A 22,219-nucleotide genomic window follows, 5' to 3' on the forward strand; every position below is an offset into this window, starting at 1 on the left:
GCTCACCACCTGCAGGAGGGACCATAAGGGACGGTGCTGTGAGGATTGGGCAGCAGTCGAAGGCGGGGGCCTGCTTAGACTGCAGCCCCCGCGACCCGAATTACGGATAAGCGGAAGTGAATGAATGAATGAATGAAAAAATGAATGAATGAATGAATGAGTGAAATGGAAAAAGCTGAAGGATAATTACTTGGACAAAACTCACAGAGAGTATATAAAACTCCACCAAATGCTGCTAACCTACATGTCATGTTAACATCTGCAGTACTGGTTATTATATTGGAATATTTTTGCGCTTTACTCTACATTTGAACATTAGAGGCAGTACTGTCCTTGCTTTATATGGTTGCAGTGCTAATAAAGCCACTTGACAAACAGTAGCCCAGCCTCAGAACTGAACAAGGGACCATGAAATTGTGACTTGTTGTGCCACTATGCCATCTTTGTTTTAGGCTGTAAGGAATAAAACACATTGCCTTGTGGACTAAGTTGTTAATGTACAACTGTCCTATGTTGTTTAGCAAGTACGCAACTTATGGTGGCAGTGACAGTTCCTGATATTACCAGACCAGTAGCTCGAAGTGTATAGATAATAGGTGATTTTTGCAGACAATAAACATTTCTGCTGGAAAAGCCTGCTAGTAAAGACACAAGCCAGAAAGCCCCGAGCTCCAGAGCAGCTCTCACCTGCTGGAAGTAAACACGACTTCTTTATTGGTGGTACCGAAGAGTATCTAAAAAGGATTGGTGTGACCGGTTCTTCTATGCAGCCCTCACTGATTCCTATAACATGCTGTGCTTAAAAGCACATGACACCAAGGACTTGTGATAAGTAACTCGTTTAACTCTAATCTCTCCTCACCTACCTGGCACACATATTTAGTTCAACAGAAGTATAAAGTAGTAGTGCGTAGCATCCGATATCGCATAGTGCTACGGCTCCGCTGCTGATTGAAAACCTCTCAAAGGAAAAGTCCTAAAAATTAAACAAAAAATCCTATCAAACAAAGTATTGTACGTCTTGATTTTATTCTCGGATTTTATCTTACAGTGAATAATTTGGTTTTAAATTTAATTTGTGCACTGACAGTCATTCTAAAGAAGATCCATTTACCAAACTCTGTATTTTTAGAGACTTGTACTCTGATCCTGGTTTATATTGTATATCTTTAGATACACTATAGCACAAAGCCATTACATGTAAAAATATCGCTAGTATGCATAGCATCACAGTTTCTATTAAGGCTTCTTTATTGGACTGGGTGACACTTTTAAACCAATCAATTCTTAAATAGCAATGCAGACTGTAAAGTGTCCTTCACACATTTACTATAAATACCTTATCCTTATGGTACACTTACTGGTGTGATATCAATGCCATGTCCAGCATGGACCAGTATGACTGTATAACAAAAAACAGAAATATTGGATATTAATACAAACTGAATCCAGTAAATTAGTCATTAAATGTATCCTCTTTTCAAAATTGCTAGACTGAGCTGGATTTTAGGGGTTGAGTAAATTAGGACACTCCAAACTAAACCGTTGTCGTTGCCATGTATGATTCATGAGTTAGCATTCATAACGAGCTTGTGGCCATGTGGTTGTATGGTCGAAGTGTCTCTGAGCTGCTGTGGCATAACACAGATGTGCAATCTTGCAGGACAGGACGTTCACGGCCCATATATTCATCAGCTCTTTTCCTTCCTTCTTTATTACCCCAGTTGATTCAGTGAGGTGTAGAGGCTAAAGAAGAATGTTTTGCCCAGAAATGCTGCCCAGAATTTAATACACACCGGCATAGTGAGCATAAGGTTGGGATAATTAGGATGTGTTTAGATCTAGGTCTTGATGACTCAGAAGCTGGTCAACCAACTGTTTTCAACACGATGTTCATTAGACAGGTACATGCTCCAAAAATTAATGGAAAGATTTCGCATTGGAGTGCAGGTTATTATTACAGTAAAGTGGGACTAAATTTATAATAGGATGTCCAGCAAGCACATATGGGGTTGTTTGGTCAGTCTAAATACTTTGGCAGTGTAGTGTATGTCTGTTGTTTGAATTAATGGCAGGGAAGTTTGCTGTAATACTTTAATTGTCTGTTTGGTCATTTTGAACCATCTGTACAGTATGTGACTGTATCATGTAACACTTTGTGCAGCTGTGAATCCATGGCATGCTCTTCAGTGAAGTGCGTTGTGGCACCTTAGTGCAGGATGCCTTGCTGTCCAGTGTGACAATTGAAAGTTAGTGTTTCGATTTTGTTCCTTTCTTTCTTTCTTTCTTTCTTTCTTTCTTTCTTTCTTTCTTTCTTTCTTTCTTTCTTTCTTTCTTTCTTTCTTTCTTTCTTTCTTTCTTTCTTTCTTTCTTTCTTTTCTTTTTCTTCTTTGTCTTCTTCGTTATTGTTTTCTTTCTTTTCTTTTGAATTCTTCTTTTTCTCCAACTACATTCTTCTTTTTCTCTCTTTTTCACCTACTTCTTCTTCTTCTTCTTTTTCTACAGTCTAAATTGTTCATTTAAATGTAGGTAACATATGACTAGTATTACATTTGGAAAGCAATTACAACAAAAGATTTACTACAGATCAGCTGATACATTGTCCAACAAGTCATTTTACTTAATGAAGGCTTTTCTTGTCATTTCAACCATATACAGTGCAGTACACAGTGAAATAAAACAACGTTCCACAAGTGGTGCTACACAAATCAAAATAAATGAACACAAAATAGCACAGAACACACTAGGACACTACATAAAGTGCATGTGTGCAGCATTTTCTGTAAATTAACCAAAAAAAGAAATACAAGTTAGTGAGATGGTAAATAGAGTGACATTGCCAAAGCAACAAATACAGTAGATGTGTATAATACAGTGGAAAATAGTACATTATACGAACAAATAGTGTATATGTACGCATTGGATGTTGCGAATGTAGCAGCATTGTGCACTAGTTTTGTTCGAGTGTGAGTAGGTGTCAGTTTAGTCTCTTTTTAAAGTGCCCAAATGCTTTGGTACTTTTTTCCAGATGGCAAGAGGGTGAACAGTATGTAAGGGGTGTTTGTGTGTGATTAGCCACAATGCTAGTGGCCTTGTGTAAACGTTAATGATGAGGGGAAAAGAGACACAGATGATCTTCTCAGCCATCCTCACTATCTGGTGGAGGTTCAGTAAACATAAATTCACTTGTTAAACACGAGAGTAAGTTTCTGGATGCCTGTGAGACGTGTATAACTACAGCAAGAACTGATTCAGCACTCCATGAGGATGTCTACTGCAGTAAACATGAAATCCCCAGTATCCCAAACAGCATCAACTCAGCATCATGTTTGCTCACGCCAGATTGAGCAAAAAGTGTCCCAATGCCTATAGTGATTCACTGAAATATGACATATTTTATACATCTTGTACCACACTTGAGTTGAACACAATGCCTTGTACATAGTAAGCTCAAAGTGAATACACACAGACAAGCGAGAAGGTTGGATATCAAAATGAGAATTTGTGTTGCACCCAGGCAGAAATATATAGAATAGTGTGTACCTAGATTTACATAGTGGAATCCTGTGAGTATGTGTGTGTGTGTGTGTGTGTGCGTGTCATTGTGTTTGTGATGGGGTGGGGGGGCACCCGGTGGTCAACTATTGGGTAAGACAAAAGCAACTGACTCATAAAGCGCAACTGACGATTTTTTTTTTTTTTTAATCTTTTTAAAGTTGAGAAGCAATATGGATAAACATTCACAAAAAAATTCCTCATAACGTTTCAAAGCGACGATGTACAGAACTTCACACAAAGATATAGAAGAAAATGTATAAATGCATTTTGGACCAACCTAGAAAATAAATAAATAAATGCAGAAAAGCCAAACTGCACTCAGGATTTGCATTTCACATGTCGGCAAATGAAAAACAATCAAATTAAATTATTAAAAATTAAATTAGGACAGAATATTCATTTACAGAATATCCCAGACATAATTATTTAAATCCCTGCCACCAAGATGCTCCTGTGTCGATCATGGAAAGTGAAACTTAAATCTGTCACAAGGCATATTTACAGCATTATTATAATAGGCTGTATATTAAATTATTAGGAGAAAAACGGTAGATCTATGTAAAAAATCAGACATTGAGCAACCCCAATGAAACCAACATGGCATGATCCTTGAAGATGACATCTCTGCGTAGATTCTGCGTTGTGAGATTCGTAGTCGAATCAGGCACCTCCTTTCAAAGCATCAAATCTTTAACTATTCGGGGTCACCCCTACGTGCTGTTATTTCATTCCAATTCATTTGTACTGTAATTCATGTTATATAGAATGCAAAGCATGTCAGAAAATGGCAGAAGGCACAAATAGGTTGATCTAAATCAGGATTCTACTCAATACGAACTTCTTTGTTACCATGAATTATTCACAGTTGAGTTATTTTTTGTATGGTAAAGGATTTATTTTTATTTTATGTTCATCCTAAATTTAGGGTGTTCAGCTTTAGGTAATAAAGTAGTTTACTAATTAATAGAAGGATAACATTTTTCCTAAGCAGCATATTAAACAATATGTGATTAAAATTTGGTTTCCTGTCAAGGACAGGCATTTATATTATCTAGAATGGCATTTAGGGAGCATCTTACTCTCTAGATCAAGAATATGGGCCACATTACTCTTCATTAGCACCACAAGGAACAAAACTGTCCTCCTATAATAGCATTAACGTGCACACAGTTCTAAGCATCTAGTGATTAAAAGACCGGACTTGTTCCATATCTCAATTCTCTCCTTCTGTGGATGGAATTCTGGAGTTAAACCTGCTAAAAAATATAAAATGTGTGAACACAGAAAGCTGTAACTGTATATGTAACATTTGAAAACCAGATGTGGTACAGTAGCAGGTAGGTACAGAGTTTAATTTGGTCCAATTTAAGACAAGTTTGGTACAATTCATTTGGTACAATCAGCAAGACAGACACACCAATCGACAGGCAGATCATAATGTAAAAGAAACTGACAGAAAATTACAACAATAGAAACCAAACAAACATAAGACTATTGTCTAGTACAAATAAAAACAGCTGGACACACAAATAACACATGATACAAATTGAAGTAATTCTCATGAGCCATATTGAGAGAAAAAGCCTGATGAACATGAAGTCCATACAAAAAAAACCAAAGAGTGCAATGTAAATCTCCAGACCGAATCTCATTGTACAGGTTTACAGTAAAAATGTGAGGTGTTTAGCTACTGTGCGTTGGTGGCGTTATTGATACCGCTGTATTTTTGTTACTCCTGTGAGAGTTTAGTCGTGCATCGATATTACAGGGGGATATTGTGAGTACAGGCATGTTTAATAAGAGAAAACAAGAGAGCGCAAGATTAATTTCTGACTCAGCAATTTCTAGTAACATGTTTTTCCAACAATTTCATATTAACGAGAAATCTAACAAAGAAGTAGTGGAGAAGTCCTAGTATGCAGAAGTAAAAAAAAAAATGCAGTTGCCATGAGTTACAGCAGAGATGCAATTGCCAGGTTGGTAAAAGTATTCCAACAACTTGTTTCGTAGCAAACAATTGGGCGACTTTTATAAATAAAATAATTATACATATGATATACAGACCTGTTTTTATTGTATGATGTATGGGAGATGAATTTGGGCACACAGTTTTTTCCATATAGTGTAATATGCTAAATTTGTGTTTTAAAAGATAAAAAAATATTTTTATGATTTCATGACCATGATTTATGCTTGTAATTCATCAAGAATTTGCACTTTATGTAATAATGGTGAGATTTACCATCAATCTTTTTTATTATTGTTTTTTTTTTTTTTTTTTTTTTTTTACAGGGGCTCTTCCCAGCCAGCTATGTGTATCTGCGAAAAGCTTTCGTCACCAACCCAGGGTAAGTACCTTTCTGCTGACATTGAATAGTGACTGGGAAATTAACTATAATAGAATGAAAGAGCAGATATCACTTAGTTGAAAGTAATGTGGGACCATTCCTTTTTATAGCTTTCCTTCTTTTACGTCAACTCTGTTTGTACTCTTGTTTTAGTTTAAACTGGGTTTTATTTTCTATGTAGGCATATCTATATCTAAAGAGTTGATTAAATGATTCAATTACGATTAATCACCCGATTGTCATTAGTTGAATGATCGTAACTTAATTGCACATTTGTATCCGTTCTAAAAGTACCTCAAATTAATACTTTTCAAGTTTTTAATACTATAATCAACATGGGCATGGACAAATATGGATGATTTATGCAAATGTATGTTTATTATTAGTGAAACCGTACTCTACATAGAGCCTGAAAACTAAATATTCTTGTAAATGTTTTAAAGAAATTATGGTGTTTTAAATTACATAAATCATCAGGACACCAAATGGAACACCAAAGGGTTCAGGTCTGGAGACATATTCTGCCACTCCTTCACCTTCACCTTCACCTTCACCAAGGCAGTTGTCTTGGCGGTGTGTTTGGGCCATTTTTATTTTGGAAAACCAAGCAGAACCCGTCTTGACCCTCTGCATGACCCTGATCACTGTACTATAACTCAGTTTCAGGGTGTTACTGATCTTCTTATAGCCTAGGCCATCTTTGTAGAAAGCAACAATTCTAAATCGTTGAGTTATTTCCCATGAGGTGCATGTTGAACATCCAGTGTCAGTATGAGAGAATTGGACTCAAAGCACCAAATTATAACTACTCTAATTCAAGAAACACAAATTTGTATGATCCTGTCAAGCAGACAAAAACATGAACATGATGAATAGGACATGTGGCTTTGCATGGTTATATGGCATAGAGCTGTTATCGCTTAGGGTGTACTCACTTTTGTTGGCTGCTATTTTGACAATAATGGCTGTATGTTAAGTTATTTTTAGAGATCTACACTGCTTGAGAAGATATACTAAAATGATTGCTGAAAATGGGAGGGGTATACTTACTTTTGTGAGATACAGTTGATGCTTTTTAAAGAATAATGCATGATGGGCTATTCTAAGATAGGAAAATAATCTATGATGGTGGTGATCTGATATGGTCCATTGCAAAATGGATTTGTTTACTGTAACGGCACATCCTGATGTCTTTTTTTATTCCTTTATATATATATATATATATATATATATATATATATATATATATATATATATATATATATATATATATATATATATATAATTATATTATATACTGTATATTTATATCTATTCCTTTTTATGTATGCTGCATATCAGGGCTAAAATGATTCCTTGAGTAACTCGAGTAATTTGAATACAAAAAAATCATTGAGGCAAATGATTTGCCTCAATGGTTCATTTACTCCATTTAACTGCACATGGAGCATTGTATTTCCATATAGACAGTTATTACTGATGCACCACCTGCTAAACTCTGGAGAGCTCTGAACAGGTGAACACAGGATATGCTGCAGAATGAAAAAAATGAGAAAATAGCGAGGGAAAAGGAGAGGATTAATATGGAAGTCAGTTTCCGCCACAATAAAAAAGTAGCCCAATTCTGACTTTATTGCTCACAATTCTGACTTTTTGTATTCAGTCTGATATTCAGTGAGTCTGAAGTTGTTTATTGGATCTTTGAATTTAATAAGAGATTTTAAGGTTTGTGTTGAGTTTGAGGCTGTGTATTTAAGCTGAGATACATTGAGTCAGAGTTACACTATGTCTGAATGGGTGTATTGAGTCTGACTCCCGTATCTGAGATGTAAATTTTGTATTTTGTTTAAAATATAGTAAATTGGTACTATTTATCGTTCCTTAATAATTGCTTACTCAGAAAATAATCAGATGCACGAACGAACGAAGGAACAAACACACAAGCATACACACACACACACACACACACACACACACACACACACACACACACACACACACACACACACACACACCAAATCTGTTCTAGCAGCACTATTGCACTAACATCAATATGTTACTCTTAAGGCAAAATACTTTATAGGTATATTGGTTAATTTCTTATTCCAAGGTTGTCACAGTTTTTTTTTTCTTTAGTAATTCACAGTAGTTTGATGACTTTTTAAGTTGTTTTCTTTTTTATTAGCAATTTCTAGGTGGTTTTTGTCATGTTTTTCATTTTATGATGCTCCAAATGTTTTCAATTGGTGAAAAGACTGCAAGCAGGCCAGTTCGGCACCCAGTCTCAATTTTTTTATTTGTCTTGGCTTTTGCTGAAAAACATATCTGGATGGAAGCATTTCATACCATTCAGCCTTAATGATTCCAGATATTCCAGACTATTTCTTAGGTATCAATACACTTTTCGTTTTGGTAACATTTACTCTTCTATCCTTGTGTTGTAGCCATCAAATTTAAAATGGCCTTACTTTTTCTTTAAAATGGTACATTTTCTTAGTTTTAACATTATATAGATATCTTCTGCTTAACTAGATGTTTTACTAGATTTTCCAGTGTGGATGTGGAGATTTGTGCTCATTCACCAAAAAGGGCATTAGTATACTCAGATACTGATATAGAGTGAGGAGGCCTGGGCTGCAGTTTAGTAGGGTTGAGGTCAAAGCTTTAGAGCAGGCCACTCAAGATCTACTTTAGTTCATGCAAATCATACATTCAGGAGGTCACTTTATGCACAAAGGCTCCAACTTTGCCTCCGACTTTCTAAAAGTTAAAATCCCAGAACAAAGCATCAATTTCAGACATAGTCAAAACAAGTGCATTTTTACATTGAAACTTGCACCTGCATCTCAAGAATATGTTTGGGGTAATTATGCATTCGCTTAGAAATTGCCTGAATGCATCATAAATTAGCCATACACATCTGTTTGTACTGTATATTATTGCTTTATTTCATACATCTCTTGGCCCTATTAACTAGATCGCTGCCTTTACAGTCATTTTATACTACTGTATTTCTTTTGAGTAAAAAGTCACACGTTCATAAAAATGAAATGTGGGCTTGGTAAGATACATTTGCATAGCACAATAGAAAAAAATGATAAAGGAAGGACATGACAGGGCTGATGGAGAGAAAATGGGATGGAGAGATAAATGGCAAGACAGAACAAAAGAGACAGTGGGGGAAAGACAAGGCACGGGAACAAAAAAGGAGCCATGGAAAGACATTTTGTTACATGACTTACAGTTAATGACTGCTTTGACAAATAGAACTTACAAGAACAAATACTAGGCATCGTTCGATGATGTTCTGTCTGAAATCGAAAGCCTTTGTAATCGTGGGCTGGTAGTACCATCGCAAGGCACTGAAGTAACACACCTTATCAATGCATTCAAATATGCTAAGTAAAACCATGCTGGATTGTATTCGACACCCAATTAGTGCACTACATAGTTAATAAGACATGTCATGACCTAAGACTTTCATGTACTCTGTTCTAACCTTGCAGTCTTTGTGTTTTTGTGTGCAGGCAGTATGAGACAGTGGTGCCTCTTGAAGATCCCATTGTAACCGAAGTCACCTCCACTTTACAGGAATGGGTTGTACTCTGGAAGCAGCTCTATGTGGTGAGATTTGATGTTGCATACTTTTATTCAGATGGATTGTAGCTGATGTGGTCAATTTTGGTGTGTGACTGAACTTAACAGGAATATAAACACATGGTAGAAGTGAATTCTTCCTTAGGACTTTTGATGAGTAAAGAATGGTTTCTGTATTGTGTTGATCTGGTGCTGTTTACACTGTAGTAGCACGGTGATAATTAGGTGCTTTGACTTTGTTCACAGTTACTAGTACTCATAGGGCATGTTTGGTGTTGTTTAGAGGTTTTTTTCTGCATTCACAATCTAAGTTTTTCCTCTAATTGGAGGAAATTCGGGTTTTGCTCCGTTCCAACAGAGCCTCCTTTTCAAAGACTGGAAAAAATCTTTGGAAGTGTGTGGAATAGGATTGGGGATTGGTGTAGAGCCTTGTGCGGAACTGCATTCTTAATCCCGCTGAATTTGAGACCATTACCGCCAGCTCACACAACGTGTGTGTCCTGCTCTCTCCTGCGATTTTTGTGTCTACTCCCACCTGCTGCCGCAAACATTAACATTCACAAACTGTCACAGCTGATAAAGATTGTGGAAAGATGTACACAAATGCTAGGGCTACGATTAACTTACAGATTGATAACAAGTCATAAACCATTAATCTGATAAGCAAAGTAAAATAAAGCAATGCTGAAGTAAAGCACCACACATGACAAACACTTTGGGATTTTTATTTGTAGTCATTTTTATTAGGTTTAGAGTAACTCAAGGACTTGACTCCCTTAAAAGGGCATTGGCATTTACTATGGACTACTACTATTAGTACTACTACTGCTACTACTACATGCTACATCTTCTTCTACTACTATTACTATGTACTCTTTATTACCGTATAGCTTTGATTCGGTCAGACTGCAATTAGCTAAGAACCCCATACTGTTTGGAAACAAGATTTCAGAAGGTTTTCTCGCAATGCTTGAATTGGCTTTAACATCTCATTAAACAGAGCGATTCTGAAACCTTTAAAATATACAGACAATTTATTGGAGGTGAGAAACTTGTTATATTACCTGAATTCAAAGTCAACCTTACATTCAAGCTTAGTGTGCCGAAATGATTGGTATAATTATGTATGAACAGCAGTGTGCTCTGCAGACAATAATAAAAGGTTGCGCTGTGACATTGTGCTTTATGTAGGCCCCCTTCAGATTATTGTGCATTACTTTAAGTGATGACAACGACAACGGCCCTAAGTCTCGTTCCTGATCGCGGAGTATTTTGTTGAATTCATTTACTCTCTTTTCTATACTTATGTGTTGAAACCAGCTTTGATTTATACCAACTGTAGCACTATGATGTTTGATATTCCTGATCAAAATATTTTCACAGGTCCTTAGAAGTAAGTCAGTCAACGCTTGCTGGTAAGAGGAAAAAACATAGAAGAGGTACACTGTGAGCTTGTTTTCAGCTTTATTCACAGCTTCTTCTAGTGCACACAACACACACACACACACACATACGCACTCATTTTTGTGCTGTATGTCGTAGCTTGTCCTCTGTCCTCCACCATATTAATTGTGCTCCAGTAATAGAAGCATAACCCATGTGTATATTAGTAAAAAAATAAATTGTGGCATTTGTGCCTGTTTGGATTAGTGAAGGAAGTGTGGTCTCTGTGCCTGTAAGGACCAGAAAAAGAGGAGCGGCCTTTGTGTCTGTTAGCACCAGTGAAGGAGGTGTGGTCTCTGTGCCTGTCAGGACCAGTAATGAAAGTGTTGCCTTTGTGCCTGTTAGCACCAGTGAAGGAAGTGTGGTCTCTGTGCCTGTAAGGACCAGAAAAGGAGGAGCGGCCTTTGTGTCTGTTAGCACCAGTGAAGGAGGTGTGGTCTCTGTGCCTGTCAGGACCAGTAATGAAAGTGTTGCCTTTGTGCCCGTTAGCACCAGTGACGAAAGTGTGGCCTCTGTGCCTGTCAGGACCAGTGACGAAAGTGTGGCCTCTGTGCCTGTCAGGACCAGTGAAGGGGTTCTCGCCTCTTTGCCTGTCAGGACCAGTGCCTGTCAGTGCGTGTTACGACCATTAAAGGGGTTCTGGCCTCTTTGCCTCTCAGGACCAGTGAAAGAAGTGTGGCCTTTGTGCCTGTCAGGACCAGTGGAGGAAGTGTGGCCTCTTTGCCTCTCAGAACCAGTGACGGAAGTGTGGCTTGTGTCTGTCAGGACCAACAAAGGAGGTGTGGCCTCTATGCCTGTCAGAAACATTAAAAGATGGTGGGTTTTTGTTCTCTCTCTTGACCAGTAAAGGATAAATGCCTCTTCTGTATACTTTACTGGGAGTAACATGTACAGATGCTACACCTCCTGCAGTAGTCCAGATTTCTTAATCCTCAGTCTCAGTCTAACCTATATTCAAATAAAACATTTCTAAAACAATACAGACTCAAAATACTGATTTCTAAAAAATATATCCTTCATAAAAAAACATGCTGTGCTGGATAGATGCACACTCCTATTTAGGAACCTTGCAATGAGTTCAAGTTCATGCAATTCAATGATTTGTGCAGCAGCTTCACAACAGGTTGTCATTTTCTGCTTATTTGTTATGAATGTCTCCCTTTTAAATGCTTCATCAACCCAGTCGACACAGTTGAGAAAAATCCACATCTCATCAGCGACTGCTGAGATCAAACACAGCGGAGACAACCACTCTGTTATGGTACCTTATTTACCATCATGTTCTCATAATCTACAGAACTTTAAGGGCTTGCAATAAGCTTCCTCAAGACAGACAGACCTAATAGAAACCAAGATCTAAGCTGATGGCTGAGTAGAATAAAGATAGCTAAGTCAAGATGAGTAGCAATAGAACACCTCAAGGCTTCAGCTTGAGCCATAGCTGTGTGAAAGAAGTGTTATGACATTCTGGAGAGTTATATAAAATAAGTTTTTCAGTTGACAATCTGATTAGCGAAGTCATGTTAAGAGAGGAAGGTATGGTCTCTGTGCCTGTTAGTACCACTAACAGAGGTGTGGCATCTGGCTGTCAATAGCAAAGAAGGAGGTGTGGCTGTCTGAATGTTTGAAGAAGGCAGTGAATCTGTGACTGTCAGGGCCAGTGATGGATCAGTGACCTCTGTGCCTGCAAGTTTTATTAAAGAAGTTGTGGCCTCTGTGCCTGTCTCTGTGCTTGTAAGAACCACTAAAAGGGGTGTGGCCTCTGTGCCTGTCAGTCCTAAAATGGAAGCTGTGTCCTGTGCCTGCCAGAACCAGTGAAGGAGTTGTGGTTTCTGTGCCTGTCATTTCCACTATAGGATAAATAGCAGGTATTAAGGGTGCACCTTCATCACCGACTCCTTGGTCCTCGGTCTTAATATTTTAAAATCTGATCAGATGAGCCATGTTAAAAGCATTTCAAAGTCCTTTATACACGTACACATGCACATTCACATACACACCTGTTTGTTTGGGCTTTAAATATGTAGACTTTTGTTCTGACAAAGAAAAGTGTCCTAATAATGCTTGTTATTTGCAACTAAAGGTTAGACAGGAGTTTCCGTGGACTATGTTTGCGGATGATATTGTGATCTGTGGTGAGAGTAGGGAGCAGGTTGAGAAGAGCCTGGAGAGGTGGAGGTACGCACTGGAGAGAAGGGGAATGAAAGTCAGGAGGAGTAAGACAGAGTACATGTGTGTGAATGAGAGAGAGGACAGTGTAGTGGTGCGGTTGCAGGGAGAAGAGGTGGTGAAGCAGAATGAGTTTAAGTACCTGGGCTCAACAGTGCAAAGTAATGGAAAGTGTGTTAGAGAAGTGAAGAAAAGAGTGCAGACAGGGTGGAGTGGGTGGAGAAGAGTGGTAGCAGGAGTGATTTGTGATAGAAGGGTATCTGCAAGAGTGAAAGTTTATAGGAATGTGGTAAGACTTGCAATGATGTATGGATTAGAGACAGTGGCATTGGGTAAGAGACAAGAGGTGGAGCTGGAGGTAGCAGAGCTGAAGATGTTGAGAATTATAGTTGGGAGTGACGAGGATGGACAGGATTAGAAATTAGTTTAGTAAAGGGACAGCACATGTAGGACGTTTTGGAGACAAGGTGAGGGAGGTGAGACTGAGATGGTTTTTACATGTGCAGAGGAGGGACATGGGGTATATCTGTAGGAGAATTCTGAGGATGGAGACACCAGGATGGAGTAAACGAGGAAGACCAAGGAGCAGGTTTATAGATGTAGTGGGGGAAGTCATGAGGGTCGTTGGTTTGAAAGAGGCAGATGTAGAGGACAGGGTCGTATGAAGACGGTCTGCTCTGGCGACCCCTAATGGGAGAAGCTGAAAGAGGATTTGCAACTAAAGTAAACTCACTAACAGACAGATAAGGCAGATAATGTTTACCACTAGACTGAACCTGTGCATACAAGGACGTTTATTATTGCGAGATTACTTCAAGTGCATCTAATGACTACAGAGTTTAATATACTATTGAACAACACCTTGCACTTGAATGGTTTATTGTTCAATTTAATGTTAGAATATGTCTAAAAGGCACATCGTTTTTTTGTTATCAGTTCTGTTACTGTCGTGATAGTCATTCTTTCATTTCTCTCTTTTATTAAAACTGCAGCTTGTCAAATAGCAAAGAAAATCATAACAACCAATCTGTCCTGAAGATACCGAGTTGTAACAAAACTTTGTAAAGCATCGTGACTGAAAGTGCTAAAAATCCCTCCCAAAAAAGTTTAATAAACCTCTATTAAAAACATCACCATGTCAAAGATTATAAGTTTTACAGCATTAAACAATGGCATGCTTTTTCCCATCGCTTTATTGTTTGTCATAAATTCTGAGCATCTGCCCCCAACTTCCTTTGAATAAGATTTCACTATGGAAACAAAAAAAAAATGATCGATTGTCTGATCTGTGCTGTTATACGAAAATAATGCACCATCTGACTAATCAGATTCAAAAATTGAACCACAATTTGGTACAAAGCCATTTATAAAATTGTAAGGTTGTTTTACATGCTTTGAACACACATCATAAAGTCAATAAAATGCAGTCCTCTCTTTATATAAAATATTTCTCTTTAAATTAAATTGTGTTCAAAATTCACTATGAAGTGTCTGTGACATGTTACTACCGAAATTATGCATTTTCACAGCACATTAATATAAACCTGTCATTTACCGCTCGCAAAATCACGCTCTTGCAATAAATGAATCGACACTTCCGATTCTGGAATGTGCTTTGAGGATTTAACAGCGCTGTGGTATAATCTGATTTTATGGCACAGTTAAATGTAAGATTGAATCTAGAAACAGCCAGCATTACTTTCCTACTCCTTCCGTTCGAAGTCTGTTAAATGTAATCTGTTGACTTTTAATGGTGTGAAAATTTTGACATTATTTTAAGTCAAGTAATGATGGGCTATTTCTCATTTTTCTCATTGTTCTTTTTACTCGTTAAAATATCTCCAGTAAACTTATAATATGAAAGAATGAGATCCTAACAGGCAGCGCTATTAATAACTGACCTGCTTATGGTATTGATAAGCAGTGAGATTGTCTTATTTTCTGTAATAATGGCTGCTCGCTGCATTTACTTTTACTAGCAGATACCAGATTATTGCCCATTTTCCTGTAGGTGTGTGTGTTGGACAAGTTTTAAAGAATGGTTGTAGACAGTTTTTAAGGTTTAGCCATATTTAACCTTTAATCGGTCCTTGGGGTCTATATGACCCCAATCGACTTTTCCTTGATTAAAAAAAAGGGTTCCCTTCATCTGAGTGGAATAATATTTTGTGACTTTTCCTACATAATCTATCTATACACACACAAAAAAACTGGGCTTGATTCGGTTGTTCTGAAGAAATTTTTTACACTTCTGGTCTTTGGGGTCAATATGACCCCACATTGAAATGAATGGGAAATGTGAAAAAAACTCAATATTTTTTCTTCATTTGTCAAAAAAAAATCTATAAATCCAGCATAAATCAGAAATTTAGATCATCATTTAAGTGATTTTTTCATAAAAAATTAATATTTCATATGCAAGCTTATGGTGTAGTTGAGGAATTGTGTGGTAAATAGGTACAAAAGTACTTCATATCTCCCAAAACACAGCATTAATGAATAGATGAGAAGTAAACAAACAAAAAAAAATATTATTTGTATAATTAAAAATTTTTATTTTTTGTATAATTTCTCTATCAATTGTTGGGGTCATATAGACCCCAAAGACCAGATTTGTAAACAGAAAACGACGACCTTATGAGGGTTAAGGGACTGCTGTGAGACAGGACAGAGTCATTTTTGGACTGATCCACTTTGGGTACTTTTATTTATATCCATTATATTTACCATAGTAAAGCAAGACAGTGATTGATTATATGAGAAGTTGATTGCTTGGTTGATTTATTATTGAACTGGGTGATTGATTTATCGATTGGTCGGCTGATCTATTAATTTGCTGATTGGTTGGATGGATGATTGGTTGGTTGGTTGGTTTGCTGGATTGAAAGTTCATCTTAGGAACTTTTGTATTTTAACTCAATAGTCATATTCAGGGTTGAACAAGCCAGTGCACTCTTAGTGCCGGTCCCAAGCCCGGATAAATAGGGAGGGTTGCGTTAGGAAGGGCAACCAGTGTAAAAACATGCGCCAAATCGAACATGCGGATCATGAATACGGATGATACCTACAGTATTTCAAACTAGAAAGTGGAAAACATGAGCGCAATGATATACACATTAAAACATCCCAGTGCATTTAGCGTAAATGTAGGCACTTTTGGGATACCAATTGACTAATCAAATTAGTGGACTGGAAATAAGTGTTGGATATTATATTATATTATATTATATTATATTATATTATATTATATTATATTATATTATATTATATTATATTATATTATATTATATTATATTATATTATATTATATTATATTATATTATATTATAACATTAAATATGTACCCATGTAGTGGATATATACAGCTGTATAGTGTTCTTGCAGTGATAAAATTGATTTACATTGTGGAATTGTTAATGTGATTTATTCCTCAAAAATCTCCTATGCATCATCCTGAATTAGAAAACTAATATCTCTTAATAGGGATATAAACTTAGATATCATTGGTCACCAAAGTGCATTAAAGTGCATAAATAAGTTTGCCTTCTTTCCTTAAAGCCCAATTAAAACTTATTTTGAGTGGTAGCAACACGAGCACGTGTAATAACAGCGTAATGAGCCGATAAAAGAGATGGCAGCTTGAGTCACACAGAGCTGATGAGAGTAGAAGTGAAAAGATGTCACTGGAGCTTACGTTCATATGAGTGGCCTGCAGACAGAAAGACAGAAAAAGACAGGGAAAGAGAATCATGAGTGGGACCCAGAACTCATCGTCTATATATATCATACAAAACATGATCTGATGATCTAATAATCATCCAGGGGGAGCCAGGATGAAGCATTGGATTATTTGCTTGCTCTAGGCCATCGTGTGCTTGTCATTTTCCTACATAATGAAGTCAGATGTTCACTCAGACACGAGTGATTTCCTTCTTACCAGCCTGGTAGTAAATGACATTTAAAGGGAAGCACCTTATTAGGTTATTATATGTCAGGCAGTGTCATGTTTGGTGTCATGTGTCTCTCAGTTAAAGCCTGAAAGCCTCAAGGAAATGTGGAGGCTTGTACTTTCCATGTGCTTCACCAGAGCCATCTGATGCTAAGTGACATATATAAACCGAAGCATAGATGCTCCAACTCAAGAAATCCTATTGTATTTTATTTAATGTCTTCTTTTCATTAGAGCAGGGCTTTGTATTAGTTTTACCTGTCAGGATCAGTCCATTTTCCGCTAGCGCATGTCCTCGGCATCGGAGCTTTCATTTACACTGAAGCGCAAAGCTTTTAGATTATTACAGAGAATGTTCAGGTCAGACAGGTCATTTTCTGATGTCTTAGCGAACAGCAAAAACAGGCTACACTGCAAATTAAAAATCAGACATAGCAATGCTAATACTAAGAACCACCATTACCTGTAGTTATATCATAAATTAACTAAACTACATTGATATTTTTTTATTAAACATTTAATTACATCAGCAACACACATTTTACCACATGTTTTTACACCTGCAATGCTTATATTGCTAATAAGTAAGAGAAGCTACCATAGTTTAGCATTGAGCAAACTACCGTATTTTTCGGACTATAAGCCGCTACTTTTCCCCATGTTTTGAACCCCGCGGCTTAAACAACGAAGCGGCTAATTTATGAATTTTTCCTGGGTTTTTCCCGGTTTCACAAACTTCAAGCCAAAAAACTGAACCCCATAACATTAGACCAATGAAATTTCCGAACGGAAACGAAAAAACGCACCTCACCTGTGTTCTGAGCTGCACGGCATCGGGAGAAAAAAAATCTTTTTTAAACGCACGACGATGCCAAAAGCTAAACTCCCGAGAGAAATAGTTGTGAAAGGAAGGAGGAAGACAGTGAACAATGACTTACTTGGTCGGCTACTGTTTAGATACAAGCCGTTGTAGCGCGTTGAGTCTGGGTGAAGGGAGGAGCTCGCTAACTCCAGTTACAACAGAAATCATATAAGCACAGACAGGTTTCCAAAACGCGTGCTTTTTAATTTTTCTTGGCAACAGCGTTATGGGTTATTCGAAGAAACTTAGAAATGAGCATCAGAAAATAATAAGGACATATTCCTCAGTCTTGAACACACGCAGTAATACCGGAAAAATGCTGTGCCAGGCTATTCCCAAAATACCGCTATGCTCCTAAAGGAAGCGCAACATATTTCACCCGTTAGACCGTGTGTAATGTGTCTTTCGTTAAAGCCTGTGTAAAGTACATTAGTGTAGACACCTGCGGCTTATAGACAGGTGCGGCTTATTTATGTTAAAAATTAAAATATTTGTAAAATTCAGTGGGTGCAGTTTTATAGTCCAGAAATTACGGTTTATATCTTCTTTTTGCTATTAATTAAAATCATTACGTGTTTAGTCATTGAGAAATTATATGCAATTCTTATGTAGTTTTTACCACTGGTTTGTAAAAAAGACACCAAAATTATCAGCAAGAGTATTTTTGTGGCCATGTTAAGTCCTGTTCTTGCTCAGATCATAGTTTACTTCAGTGCTGTGTGATCAACGGACTCAGTATGTGACCTGAATTGTGAAGGCAACGTGACTATTTTGCTAAACGATATTTTGTGAGGACATTTTATGATGATTATATACACAATGCTAAATTACAGTAGTAGCTATTCATACCTTTTAGATATACAACAGCCAGTATGCTTTTTTTTTTTAATTGCCTCTTTCATAATTCTGGTTATTCCATGGTGCATTGTTGGTCAGAGGTAGATCAATTTCATGTATATAACTTTACTTTATTTACTTTATTCATAGTTGGCCTCGGGACAATAGGCTCAATAAGCTGGAGTGCACTAGTGGGAATTGTTTAACTTTCCTGAATCTGTATTATTGCATTCAACTTGCAAACTACTCAGCATGCAAAACTTTACTATATTAAGTTAACACATTAGAACATGAGCTTTAGTAAGCTAGCTAATGGGTTTATGATTTCCCCAGATACATGTAGTTCTAATATTATTCCATTTTTAAAGATCACCTTCTGATCTCACTTCAATTCATTGGTATATTCCATGAAAACGTGGCTCTGATATGTACTGTACTTAATGTTTACGGTCAGTTGTTTATGACTACAGTTGCTTGAAGTGTGTAATTAGCGTAGCCGGAGATTGTCAGGATGTATTGTGCACCACTGAGCTTCACACACACTGATGAGCACTAATGTAGCCACCTCTGCGTTTTCTTTTTCTTTTTCTTTTTTCTTACCGAAGGTGTATGGGCGTCTAAAAAAACGCCTCTAGGAATTTTTTATCAGGATGACCCTCTCCGAGGTGAAAGGTCAACTGTCAACAAATGTTTTATTTTACACAGAGATTTATTTTTTTCTGGACGAGCGAAGGACTGACACTGAGGATGAAGTTAGCTACAGAAGAACACCCACAAGTTCCAAAAGGTTCAGAAAGTTCACACCAAGCTTATACATCTCTATGAACTGAGCTAGCAGTTTTTTTGACTGTGGTCATTTACAAACAAGATATAATGTATTTTATGTAATTATTTTATACAAGTATGCTTTTTATATCAGTGGGGTATATGAGAAAATCTCATTTTAATGCACCCAAGTAAAATTAGTTAAATATTTAATTTTTATTCCATTATTGGGCATTAATTAAATTACTTAATTAACTCTTAAAAATTAAAATGTAAACATTTATAACAATAAAAAAACAATTATCATTATTATTATACATTTTTTTTATTATTATTATTATTGAAAAAATATTAATAGTAGTAGTAGTAGTAATAGTATTACTAGTATTTGTATTATTTTTTTGTAATGATGATGATGATGATCATCATCATTGTTGTAAAAGTGCAAAAGGTTCTTAAAATAAACAATGTGCACTATAAAATCAGTGAAATATTTGGGTTAGTTAACAATTTTTGGGGAGCATTCCTCATCCTTTTTTTGCACACCCACATTCATTTTAAATTGCACATTTTGCACAGCTGCATTTTATTAGGTTATCTCAAAACTAATTCCCATTGGCACTAGTTCCCCAGATATACTGTGAATGCTGCTATAAATGAATATAGGCAATATTGCATTTTGACTTTTATAATTCTACCTCTAGCCCTAGAGCATAGAGTCCTAGAGCAGTCATAAAACGCATCTTGCTGCATGTTGTACTGTATTTGGTTATATATGTGACAAATAAAGTTATAATTTAAATCTAAAATAAAAAAAGGGTGTAACGTGCATTAATGCTAATGGATTTTTTTAACGTAATATTTTTCCGAATAAATAAATCCGTCTTTCTAAGCCACACCTAAAAGACATACACCCTTTAATGCATTGTTCACAAAGCACTTGGCAAATCCTACAATGCACAGCATGTCTTTCAAGTCGTATTGTCTCTTTGACTTCAGACATATGTGATTGTTAATGTTTCCACATAGACTAGACTAGACTAGAGACTAGACTAAACTTAGACTAGACATAGACTAGACTTTGCGGACACCAGACAACAAGACTGGTATGTGCTTTTTAAACATCCCATTCCACATTTACCTCTACTTTCTGAGAAGCTGTGCCAGTAGATTTTGGAGTGTGATTGTTGAAATTTGTGCTCATTCAGCTACAAGGGTGTTAGTAAGTCAGGTACTGATGTACAGGCCTGCGGCACAGTCAGTTCTTCAGTCCAATTCATCTTAAAAGTGTTCAATATAGTTGAGGTCAGAGCTTTATACTATAGCACTCAAGATCTTCCACTTCACTCCATCTTAAAATGGTGCTGATTTTGTTCACATGAGTATTGTCACGCTGGAACAGGTTTGGATCTCCTAGTTCAAGTGAAGCAACAATTTAATGCTACAACAACTAATGACATCCTATACAATTGTGTGCTTCCAACTTTGTGATAACAATTGGAGAAGAACCACACTAGCTGGAAGAGTCAGTTTCCTCAATACTTTAGTCCATATTGTGTATCAATGTCTGTTCCTTAAGACATTAAAAAAAATTATATATATATATATATATATATATATATATATATATATATATATATATATATATATATATATATATATATATATATAAAATAATTTAATAATATATAATTAATAATATATAAATGCACATAAAATATACACAAAAATAAGTTAAATATATTTGTCAGGTATTGTCATGCCATTGGGCATATGAGCTCATTGTTTCTCATGACAGTAAGCAGGTTTGAAGGAAAAAGGATGATGCCCTTTCTGAGATCACTCTGTGGAAGTAGGGGCATGGCTAAATGCTGATTTGTGAATGGTGGGCAGAGACAGAGAAGGTGGCTGGTTGAAATTTGAGTGTGTGCAGCTTAATGGTTAGCTGGAATTTACCCAGGAGAGGGATCGTTACCAATCATTCACTCCGGCTCTGCCCTCCATTCACAAACCAGTGCTTGATCCCACCCCAACCTCCACACACTAAGGAATTGGCTTATTATAAAAACTTTATTTCAGCTTCTCTCATTAGGCGTCACCACAGCGGATCCTCTGCATGTTTGATTTGGCACATGTTTTTACGCTGGATGCCCTTCCTAACGCAACCCTCCCGATTTATCCGGGCTTGGGACCGGCACTAAGAGTGGCTGGGGTTGGTTCCCTGACCGGGGAACCCGGGCTGCAGCGGTGAGAGCGCCGCATCCTAACCACTAGACCACCATTATACTGCATATAATTTCTTTGCTATAAAGCTCTTATTGTCTGTGTTCCTTTGCTTTGTAATTCTGAAAATTATATCCCAATGCCATCACTGTCACAATTTAATTAAAGTCACACTAAAAATTAAGGTGTAATTTAATTAAACTCTATATGTCCCACTCCACTATATTGTTTTATATGAATACTTTAGAATAACTTTAGTTGACTTATACCTCTCTTCCATGTGATGAGCAGAAAATCATGTACTGGAATCAATGCTATTGCAGCTCGATTTCAGCAGAAACTCTCGAAGAGGTCGAATGTCTGCCACAAGCCACTTACTGTATATTTTTATTCCACCAAGGCCCGATTGCATCATTTTGCAAAGACAGTTTCCATCCAGACATATTTCACAGAGCTTTGCTTTCCTCT

The 22,219-nt window shown here is 36.8% G+C and overlaps 1 protein-coding gene and 1 long non-coding RNA gene across 10 annotated transcripts in view; one reads left to right on the top strand and one right to left on the bottom strand.

The window, feature by feature from the left end:
• The window catches only part of LOC310722228, a 439,622-nt gene extending 421,174 nt beyond the window's left edge, over window positions 1-18,448 (bottom strand). The window contains exon 1 of the long non-coding RNA XR_014532312.1: window positions 17,688-18,448. This is a non-coding gene — a long non-coding RNA (uncharacterized lncRNA). The remainder of the gene's footprint in view (window positions 1-17,687) is intronic.
• dock3 (dedicator of cytokinesis 3) overlaps window positions 1-22,219 on the top strand; it is a 232,888-nt gene that overhangs the window by 71,561 nt on the left and 139,108 nt on the right. For all 9 annotated transcript variants that reach the window (XR_014532300.1, XM_083534341.1, XM_083534349.1 and 6 more), the window contains exons 4-5: window positions 5,851-5,906; window positions 9,434-9,530. Coding sequence is in view for 8 of the 9 variants with exons in the window: in XM_083534341.1 (XP_083390467.1) it covers window positions 5,851-5,906; window positions 9,434-9,530 (153 nt within the window). In the remaining variant the exon portion in view is untranslated. The remainder of the gene's footprint in view (window positions 1-5,850; window positions 5,907-9,433; window positions 9,531-22,219) is intronic.

The sequence above is a fragment of the Silurus aristotelis genome, assembly GCF_946808225.1.
Source record: "Silurus aristotelis genome assembly, chromosome: 28".
NCBI classification, from domain to species: domain Eukaryota; kingdom Metazoa; phylum Chordata; class Actinopteri; order Siluriformes; family Siluridae; genus Silurus; species Silurus aristotelis.